Source organism: Sinocyclocheilus grahami, unplaced genomic scaffold, assembly GCF_001515645.1.
Source record: "Sinocyclocheilus grahami isolate Dianchi unplaced genomic scaffold, SAMN03320097.WGS_v1.1 scaffold1368.1, whole genome shotgun sequence".
In the NCBI taxonomy this organism is placed as follows: domain Eukaryota; kingdom Metazoa; phylum Chordata; class Actinopteri; order Cypriniformes; family Cyprinidae; genus Sinocyclocheilus; species Sinocyclocheilus grahami.
The window spans coordinates 76,008-87,094 of record NW_015506547.1 but is presented as its reverse complement, the minus strand read 5'-3'; the positions used below and the strand labels follow the sequence as shown (position 1 = coordinate 87,094).

Genomic DNA, 11,087 nt, shown 5'->3' with positions numbered 1-11,087 from the left:
ATATTACCAAGGGGCAACATGTATATTGAAAATAGCAGAGGACATAGGACAGATCCTTGTGGCACTCCATATATTACTGGTGATAACTGTCACAATCTCTAGCTGGAGTGCCCGTGAGCTTCGCTAGAGGGCACTCCATCCCAGACTTCTAACACTCCATCAAAGACTCCATTTCCCATAGTCCTTTGCCCGGACTCATCAGCGCTCACTGTTTGCACCTATGTCTCATTTACCCTGTCTGCTCACCCTATATACGTCTGGTTTAGTTTGAAGTCTTGTAAGTGTTACACTGCATCTCTGAGCGTTTCTCCTGTTTATATGTATCTTGGTTTTTGGACTCAGCCTGCGTTCTCTGCCTTGTAGTTTAGTTGGACTGATTGCCTGTGTGTTGACCCTTGCCTGCTGTCTGATTTCGATTCTGGACTTTCCTAATAAACACTGCATTTGGATCCTCACTCAGTTTCAGAGCAGTTCTGTAACAGAAGACTTCACCAATAATGGATCCAGCAGTGAAGATGATGTTTCTCCGCCAAGGTACACGTTCCATTGAGGACTATGTTGTGGATTTTCTTGAACTGGCACACGTGACTCATTTAGATGAAATCTGCTTGATACTTTTTTTTTCGAGGGGGCCTATCTGAACCTCTCAGTTCAATCATGCCACTGCATGACCCTAACTGGACACTGGAGTATTATATTGAAGTAGCATTACAGCTGAGTGGCTCTCCTTTTACCGTGGGAATCGCAGAGGAGGAGAACGATTCTCCTGTAGTAAACTCCACTCCTGAGCCTGATCATAAAATGGCTGCCAACACAGAGACTCTTTGCAAAATGGCTACCATCCCAAAGACTTATCATAAAATGGCCGCCAGCCCAGAAACTATTCCTCTAGACTCAGTGCTCCCTGTAATGGGGGTCACAATCCTGTGCGTTTGGGCTACTCACTGCTCAATTACTTCTCCTGAGCCCACTCCAGTCCATGAGTCCGCTCCAGCCAATGAGTCTGATCAAGAGTCTGCTCTAGTCTCCGAATCCATTCCCGAGTCTGTTCCTGTCCCCGAATCCATTCCCGAGCTTACTCTGGTCCCCGAGTCCGCTCCAGCCCCCCCAGAAGTGGCAACTTCTGCTGCAGAACCTCCAGAGGTGGCAGCAGTCACTGCAGAACCTCCAGAGGTGGCAGCAGTCGCTGCAGAACCTCCAGAGGTGGCAGCAGTCGCTGCAGAACCTCCAGAGGTGGCAGCAGTCGCTGCAGAACCTCCAGAGGTGGCAGCAGTCGCTGCAGAACCTCCCGATGCAGCGGAGCCCGCTTCAGCTCTTCTTGAGGTGTTGGCTTGTGCTGCAGAACCTCCCGAGGCAGTGGTGTCTGCCTTTGAACTCTTAGCCTGTCCTGTCACGGCGAAGGAGGCCATCTGTGAACTCTCTGCCTATCCAGTCACGGCCAAGGAGTTTATGAGAGTTTATGAACTCTCTGCCTGTCAAGTCATGGCCAAGGAGGCCGTTTGTAAGCTCTCTACCTGTCCAGTCACGGCCAAGGAGTTTATGAGAGTTTATGAACTCTCTGCCTGTCAAGTCATGGCCAAGGAGGCCGTTTATGAACTCTCTGTCTGTCCAGCCATGGCCAAGGAGGCCGTTTGTGAACTCTCTGACTGTCCTGTCACGGTCAGGATGACCGTCTCAGAAATCTCTCCCAGCTCTGCTTTGGTTAAGAAGCCCAGTTATGAACCTGTTGTCCCACCCAACCTCCCTCTCCCTCCTCCTCTGCCTTTCATGTTCTTTGTTCTGTCGCCGCTGTTTTCTGTCTGTCCTTCAGGTCATCCTTCGAGGGTGGTTAGCGGTCAGGATTCGCATCAGGACAGTAAGCCTCCAGCTGCACCAGAGTTGGAGGATCCCAGATCTTCATCTCTGGGCTTCGAGACCTGGACTCCACTTTGGTCCGTTGACCCGTTGGAGTCACCTTGGCTCAAAGCTCCCTCCTCTCCACTGTGGTCCGTCAGTCCACTGACTCCGCCGGGCTTCCTCGTTCCTCCAGCTCCACCTTGGTCATTCATTGACCCGCCTTCGCCTCAGGACTACACTCCTCTGGCTTCGCCTTGTCCCTCCGGCTCCGTTGGGCTCCTCTCTCCCTCCGGCTCCGCCTTGGTCCTTGGTTGCTCCGGCTCCACCGCGGCCTTTCGGATCCCCACCAGAGCCGGAGCCTCCGCCAGAGCCGTCGGCTCCACCATGGCCCGCCGATCTCTTGGTGTCACCCCGGCACTTCGGCTCTCCGTCTCCATATTGGGCTCCCCTTCCACCGGCTCCGTTTCCATCAGTCAGACCCCTGATACCTCCAGTGTCACCCCCTTCATGGTTCCTCCCTCCATCAACTCCACCATGGACTGATAGTGGAGCGTATGGAAGCCGCTCCTTAAAGGGGGGGCTCTGTCACGATCTCTAGCTGGAGTGCCCGTGAGCTTCGCTAGAGGGCACTCCATCCCAGACTTCTACCACTCCATCAAAGATTTCATTTCCCATAATCCTTTGCCCGGACTCATCAACACTCACAGTTTGCACCTGTGTCTCATTTACCCTGTCTGCTCACCCTATATAAGTCTGGTTTAGTTTGTCATTCTTTGCGAAGTCTTGTAAGTGTTACACTGCATCTCTGAGCGTTTCTCCTGTTTATATGTATCTTGGTTTTTGGACTCTTAGCCTGCGTTCTGAATCACCCTTTTGCCTGTGTTCTCTGCCTTGTTGTTTAGTCGGACTGATTGCTTGTGTGTTGACCCTTGCCTGCTGTCTGATTTCGATTCTGGACTTTCCTAATAAACACTGCATTTGGATCCTCACTCAGTCTCAGAGCAGATCCTTAACAATAACTGAGATGACTCCCCATTTAATAAGTGGTGATATTAAACTCCCCATTTAATATCACCACTACCTTGCCCTGCTAATATTCATAAATAGATGCTTTCCATTCAGTGCATGGCACATCACATCGGAAATGACTGACCTAACTGACTTTATGCTAAAAAAAAAAGTTTTAAAAAAAACCCACCTCAAGTAAAAAAGAAAAGATGTATATATTACACGCATAGAGGGGGTGTAAATTAAATTAATCTTTAAGGTTGAGAGCATCTTCACAAGATTTAAATCCTTTTTCACCAAACATTTTAATGCATGGAAGCATCTTAAAGCTTGAGAGGATTACTACGGCAGATGCTTAGTAATTATTTTGACACCCATGGCCAGTCATTGATTGACTAGTGTGGCATCAGGACATCTAACATGTGAGTAACACAGCATACTGCATCAACAACAAATCAGTGTTCCAATACTCAAAAAATCTAAAATGTAAACTCACTGAATGCAGCTGAGAAAAGCTGTTGTTATTTGATTGTGTCTCTGGGAACACATCCATCCTGTGACTGCTCCGTTATTTATCAAACATTCATAAGGCATTCTACAGGAAGACAGACCATAGATGGGCAAACAAAACAAAAGAGGAAGTGCCAGCACTGAATGCATCATTTCTGGACTTGTTAGAATAAATACTGATATATATAAATCTTGACACTGTTACCAAGGTTTCAGTGCTATGCAGTGAGGAAACCTCCCAATAGCATCCTTCTTACACTTCCCACGCAGTCTAACAGGCTCTCTGCATTGAGATTGAAACCCACTGTGCTCATCCAAGTGAACAGAATTCATTCAACCATACTGGTGTTAGGTCCACGTGCCATCTATACACACCATCTGCTGCAATACACTCCGTTGATACACACACGTTTATTATGCTTTGGGGTGAACAAGAAATCAAGACGCATTATAAGTCAACATGTTGATTTGACTATATAAATATATAATATGCTGTGTGCCTGCAGATTGTGGCTCTGTTTTCCCTCTCTCTGCAGATATGGGACAGAGGCTCACATGCACACAGCCACATGCCCTGATTCACCCTCGACTGTCCCGAGAGAGAGAGAGCGTGCACGAGTTACTGGAGAGATGAGATCAGGGATTTAAGAGTGCACAAAATAACATCCACACGTGCACTTCATGTTATGTAAGAGCCTTGACTGCCTCACTGTATGCTGTAGGATAACAGCAGCAGTGAGCGGACAGGCAGAGCAGATGCTGTGTACATACACAGGGAAGCCTACGCTTAATACAGCAGGAGAAACAGAGAAGAATCTGACATTTTTAGGAGCTATGGGCATAAGCTTGGATGAGCCTGGATATTCACAGACACCTCAAGGAAAAGGAGCTATTTGCAAAATTCCTTCTTGTGGCACTATGAATGGATTATAATCAGTAATGTTTAGCTTGCTACGCGGAGTATTGTGATCACCTCAGGACAAATCTGCTTTTTGATCCTTGTCCTGCGGCCCCTGGGGGCCTGTGATCATGACATCAGCGTGGTCCTTGATGTGGGTTATGTGTGGACTGATGGTGTGGTTTCCCCACACTCACGCAGCCTCAGTGAGCCCCAATCTGCTCATGACCACCTCTGATCTAACCACTGACGAACAACCAATCAATCCAGAGCATCCGACTGAACCTACAGATCCACCCGGCAACAACACAGGTGAGAACAACTGAGACAGATAGATAGATAGATAGATAGATAGATAGATAGATAGATAGATAGATAGATAGATAGATAGATAGATAGAACTTGTTTTGTGTGTACTGATTATGTGATTTCCTCATATTCACGCAGCCTCCGTGAGCCACAATCTGCTCATGCCAACCTCTGATTCAACGACTGACGAGCAACCAATCAATTCAGAACATCCGACTGAACCTACAGATTTATTCAGCTACAATGATACAGGTAAGGTGTGAGGTTTTATGTATATCTTGTATATCTACATTCTATGGATTATTAATATGTATGAAAATCAAATAAAAAACATGGTTTCTCCACATTCAAGCAGCCTTAGTGAGTTCCATTCTGCTCATGACCACTTCTGATGCAACAACTGAAGCACAATCAACCACACCAAAACTTCAGAATGACTCTACAGATCCGCCCAGCAGCAACAACACAGGTGCAAACAACTGAAGACACTGCAGCAGACACACGGACACACGGACAGACAGATAGACAAAAAGACAGACAGACAGACTGACCGAGACAAACAGACAGACAGACAGACAGATAGATAGATAGATAGATAGATAGATAGATAGATAGATAGATAGATAGATAGATAGATAGATAGATAGATAGATAGATAGATAGATAGATAGATAGATAGATATAGAGAGATAGCCAGACAAATATAGAGAGATAGACAGACAGACACTTTTAGCACTTCATATATACAATTTCTTCTCACCTGTGTGCAAAAACGTCTGACATGTCAGCTGATGGCCTAAGTGCACTTTCACAGGTACTTGATTATAGGAAAACTGTGTGGAATTAATCAATATTTGATAAAGGTCCTTATCTTTATTTAATCAGTTGCTATTCCAAAAGCAGGGAGGAACTGGGGGGATTTGATAGTGAGCCTGGATGAGCAAGAAGCTGGATAGGGAAGACAGTCACTGATATGCTGGCACAGATACAAAGCAACATATACTCTCAGAGCATTATGCAAATAGAAGACAGACATGTACACATTAATGAAAATTCGCTGTGGTTCACCACCGGATACAAAGATGCGTGAGATGTCTCACTGCAAAGGAAACAGATGTCTGCAGTGGTGACAGCAAGATGCATGCGGCAATAAAAAATCTATAACATATGCAAAAAATGTTGGAACTGGAATGATACAGTAGCAATCATTTCCTCAGAGGGCTTCATGATGATGCATTTATTAGATTTAAAAGCTTACTGAATAAATTCAGCCATGTGTCATGAGTCAATGTACTATTTAATCACAGTTTAACACATCATAAAATATTCAAAGCCTGATTGTATTTATCTACACTTATGTGTGTCCATGTGTTCCTCCAGGACTTGCATGTATTTCTGTGCTTCCCCCACGACGGGGATCATACTACGTGGAGCACGGCACAGGGGTGTCTGTGGGCTCCATGCTTGTGTTCTGGTGTAAGGAGGGCTACCAGCTGGTTGGCCATGAGAAAATCACATGCATCCTACATGCAGGCGTCCCTCGATGGAGCAGCTACCTGCCAGTCTGTGAGAGTAGGGCAGACATTTTATCATCTTTTATTCAAAGAAATCATCCTAATTATCCTAATATGTGACCCTGGACCACAAAACCTTTCTTAAGTTGCTGGGGTATATTTGTAGCAATAGCCAAAAATACATTGTATGGGTCAAAATTATAGATTTTTCTTTTATGCCAAAAATCATTAGGATATTAAGTAAAGATCATGTTCCATGAAGATATTTTGTAAATTTCCTACCGTAAATATATCAAAACTTAATTTTTGATTAGTAATATGCATTGCTAAGGACTTCATTTGGATAACTTTAAAAGCGATTTTCTCAATATTTAGATTGTTTTGCACCATCAGATTCCAGATTTTCAAATAGTTGTATCTCAGCCTAATATTGCCCCATCCTAACAACCATACATCAATGGAAAGCTTATGTATTCAGCTTTCAGATGATGTATAAATCTCAATTTTGAAAAATTGACACTTAAGACTTGATTTTGTGGTCCAGGGTCACATATTATAAAAATGCCTGATTATTGTTTCCATTGTCAACTTTGTCAATTTCCACTGGATGTATGCAAAATATATGATTTTATGAATATATAACTGGCCATCATATCTAGTGAAACAAGCACTATTTTTTTTAGGCGTCCCTCGGCCAAATGACCAGGGACTTCGCATTGCTTTACTGGTGTCTGTTGTGAGCGGGGTGGTCATTCTTGTCATGACTGTCTGCTTCATCGTCTGCTGTTGTCAAGAGCGCATGAGCAAAAAGAAGGAAAAGCATCGGACAGGGAGAAGCAGGTTAGTCACTTAATACTTAAAATAACCATAAAAATGACACATTTTTAATTAAAAAAAAATCGTTAACACCTTATTTTAAGGTGTCCTTGTTACACACGTTACATGTACTTACTATTATAATAACAATTAATTATGCATAATTACAGTACATGCAAGTAACCCTAAGCCCAGCCCTAATCCTAACCCTAACCATTTAGTAAATACATGTAGTTAATAAATATTACTCAGTACTTACATGTATAATTACACTGTAACAAGGACACCTTAAAATAAAGTGTAACCAAAAATCAAAATCATAAGAAGAGGTTTACTATAATTTTGCTCTGCAGTTTCCACTTGTTTGATTTTTTGAATGGAATGTAATTAAACTCATGCATTTTTAATTGTGGTTTAAGTGTACAAATTTGTCCAAATACCTAATATGTAGCAGTTCATGAGTTTTATATTTCCTTGATTTATTCATAGGCTTTAACAAATCTAAAGTTATAATGATAATGTTTAAAGTTGAACACCATTTTTTAGAGACAACACGCACTAGAAAAGTCTTAAACAATCATTATGTGGTGGTACTGTCTTCACCTTCAGGAGAAGAGAAACACGGAGCTCTAGGTCTCGGAGGAGCCCGTCCTGGTTGGAGAGAGAGCATATAGACTGGGAGGCATTCCCTCCACCTAAACTTTTCAGCTTGTCCCAGCGTCTCGACCGACCACTGCCTCCTGGTAGTCCTGTTTATTCAGAGGTCGTCAGAGCCTATGAGAACAGAGGGTATGAGAGGTAAGGAAAATCGTAAAACATCTCTGTTTTAAAGAAATGAAAGAAATGCTCCATGAGCACCAAATCAGCATATTAGAATGATTTTTGAAGGATCACGTGACAAATTAACAGGAATAAATTACATTTTAAAATGTAAAAATAGAATACAACAGGAATAGCCTCTATATTCGTGGCACAATACGCCACTTATGTGTATTGCAACCCACATCCCGAGCCCACTCTCTACAACCACACCACATTTTTGAATATTATGTAATATGTGGGAGGACGTATAAAGCCATAAGACATACTATTAGATGTGACTTCTGTGATTTTGTGCATCACAGAATTCTCTTCGTCTTTCCACACAGGAGTCAGGAGAGTCTGCTGAGAGGCCCCCATAGCACAAACTCTACATACCACGCCAACAGCCAAATCTACCCGGCCCTTGTTTTCCAAAGGGTTCAAACTGAGCCAAACCCCTCCACCTCTTCTACCACCCCAGTTTACGTACAGATTTCTACACCTCCCAAAAACAAGACCCCACACGCTGCTACTGTCACCCACCCATAGACTTGTCTCAACAGGAATGCAAGCAAAGTAATTTTTCTCATCAGCAGCACTGAATGTGGCCAAGACAGTACGGACAAAATTGCACAGATATGTAGGCAGATTTAACTGGTTGGTATAACCAGAAGCACTTTGATATTTTTAATGTTGATGATGTCTTTTAGTATTTGCTATATTGTAAATATATTCCATTTTGAGGTGGACCTGGTTATTCTTGTCAGATCTTTGATAACACTAAAGATACATAATCCAACCTAACTGTAAATAGAAGTTTTGATGATATTGTAGTGTATGAACATAAAATGAAACCAAAATCTTTTTGTTTTGCACAGTTTAGAAATTTCCTAGTGGTGGTCAACTACCAGCTATTTTCATTATATTGCATTCATAATGTGTTGTAAAACAGCAATATATACTCTTAGTTAGAATGAGTCATTTGTAACCTAACTGTAAAATTTGCACTTTATCGCACTGATTCATTTGTAATAAATTGCTGTGTCAATCTATTTTTCTTGTGTCTTCATTTGAGTCTGGATGCCCTTGTTGATTTGTGTAAAATTTGCTATATTTGTTTCTCGAAACCAGAACACATGTGGTAAAAAAAAAAAATCTCTCTCATTTTCATACCATACGTTCCATACGTTTCATACCATACGTTCAATGAGCCTACTCAGAAATTCAAATAATTTTACTTAATTTACATGAGACAAGAAAAGGACGGTGAACAATAGAATCGATCTCGTTGAAAGAGAAGGTCAGTTTTAATGTCTCGACATTTTCAGTAACAACTTATTTTGCTTATTTTATTCACATCTTACTTCTGATATTTTGTAATTGTTTATACATTTATTTATTATTTGTGTGTGGGTGTGTGTCTGTATACATTAAATACATTCAAAAATTTGGGGTCAGTAAGATTGTTTTTAAAGAAATATATATGTTTATTCAGCAAGGATGCATTGAATTGATCAAAAGTGACGACATTTATAAAGTTACAAAAGATTTCTATTTCAAATAAACACTGTTGTTTATACTTTCAAATCAAAGAATTCTGAAAATGGAGTCCACAAAATTATTAATCAGCAAATGTTTTTGAATCAATAATTAAAATAAACGTTTCTTGAGCACCAAAATAGCAAATTAATGATTTCTGAAGAATCATGTGACACTAGAATGATGATTGCTGAAAATGGCACTTTCCCATCACTGGGATAAATTATAATTTTAAATATATTAAAAAATAGGGGGAAAGGTTATTTTAAATTGTAATAATACTTCACAAAATTAGATTGGACTTTCTAAATGCATGCATAAGCATCTGCATTTGAGAGTTCATTTAATTTGCCATGTTTTTGTACTACAAGCAATGTTCTTTGTTGTTTCTCTACAGTGCTCAGTCAACATGGCAAACATGACATCAAATGTAAGCAGCTATACAAGCGATGCTACAAGCGATATGCATCTGTTATTTCTTACCATTGTGGATAAGTGCAATGATGACGATTATTCCTATGTTCGCTTGCCACTAGAAATTTTAACTTTTGTGGTGGGCTTCCCAACTAATGTGGCTGTGCTATGGATGCTAGTGAGGTGCGAGAAAGGTCTATCACCCTCTGAAGTTTTGGGGCTTAATCTTGCCGTGCTGAACATCACCTTCTGTATCAGTCTTCCTTTTAATATGTACATTTCTATGACTGAACGCTCTGGACAGCTTTTGACTGTTTCAGAGGCCATTTCAATCCTCAACCTGATCAGCTGTCCTCTTCTCTTGACCAGTATGTGTGTAGAGCGCTACCTGGCCGTAGCACACCCAGTCCTCTACATAAAACTAGGGAATAAATGGAAGTATCGTGTTGTCTGCTTGGCTCTAATTTGGATTGTCACTTTAGGCGTTGCAGTGATTACCTACCAAGAAAGGCTCCCTAAATTAGCTATGTACTTGTCAATCACCCTTGATTCTTTCTTACTCATAATGCTGGCGTGTCTAACAGGCATTGTGCAAGTACTCCGCAAAAAAGGTCCGGGTGAAGGGCAAACTGGTGGAAGAGGTGGGTCATCTGTAAAAAACAGAGCACTGAATAACGCTTTGCTGATTCTGATCCCTTCAGCTGTTATCTATGGACCTCTCCTGGCTATCGCCTTACATGTTCACACTTAAGGATGGGGATGAAGAAATCAGTCACACACGCGGTTTAATCTTGAATCTGATGCATACCTTTCCCAGTCTTGGGACCTGTATTGGACCTGTGCTTTACATGTCACGCGCAAAACAACTAGCCTGCTGTAAGAAGAATCCTGAAAAAGAACAAACAACGACTTAAGACCTACAGCATCCAAAGTGAAGTTTCTATTATGGCTTATTTATCTGAAAAAATACATATAAAAACACTTCTGCTAGATTATTACATTGAAAAGTATGCATAATATTGTTTTGGTTGATATTTTGCTTGCTTTCAGTGTTGGGGAAGTTACTTTTAAAAGTGGTACATTGCAATATTGTTACTCCATAAAAAAGTAACTAATTGCATTACTGGGCTTGCTTATTTGTTTTTTAAAAACAAAAACCTCAAAGGTTATATTTTTGTCCCTTTCAAACCAATCACTCCCAATTTCTCTCAACACAGGGACAGGAGAGAAGTCAGGTAGAATAACGGTAAAATACTGTAAAAATGCTACAGTAAAAACCTGTTAAATGGTTAACGGTAAATTCCCCTACTATATACGGTGAAAAACTGTATTTGACATTACATGTATTGGACATTAATTTTACGGTAGTATACCGTTTTTGGTTCCCTGCGTTACATTTCAAATTTGATGTTTTTTTTGTTGAAATAACTATGTTTCTTCTT

The 11,087-nt window shown here is 41.4% G+C and overlaps 1 protein-coding gene across 1 annotated transcript; it reads left to right on the top strand.

Annotated features, from left to right (window-relative positions):
• The first annotated feature begins 4,039 nt into the window (after nt 1-4,039).
• LOC107569663 (uncharacterized) lies at nt 4,040-8,689 on the top strand. Its single transcript, XM_016255791.1, has 7 exons — nt 4,040-4,564; nt 4,700-4,813; nt 4,914-5,030; nt 5,942-6,133; nt 6,759-6,915; nt 7,501-7,689; nt 8,040-8,689. The coding sequence occupies exons 1-7, from the start codon at nt 4,384-4,386 to the stop codon at nt 8,239-8,241; spliced, it is 1,152 nt and encodes a 383-aa protein (XP_016111277.1). The 5' UTR covers nt 4,040-4,383; the 3' UTR covers nt 8,242-8,689.
• The last annotated feature ends 2,398 nt before the right edge of the window (nt 8,690-11,087 follow it).

Bases quoted from the DNA above. Each gene is read 5' to 3' on its own strand.
- LOC107569663 (XM_016255791.1), top strand. From the start codon at position 4,384: ATGACATCAGCGTGGTCCTTGATGTGGGTTATGTGTGGACTGATGGTG. The intron at 4,814-4,913 runs GTAAGGTGTGAG...TCCACATTCAAG, and splicing joins ATTCAGCTACAATGATACAG to CAGCCTTAGTGAGTTCCATT. The intron at 6,134-6,758 runs GTAGGGCAGACA...TATTTTTTTTAG, and splicing joins CTACCTGCCAGTCTGTGAGA to GCGTCCCTCGGCCAAATGAC.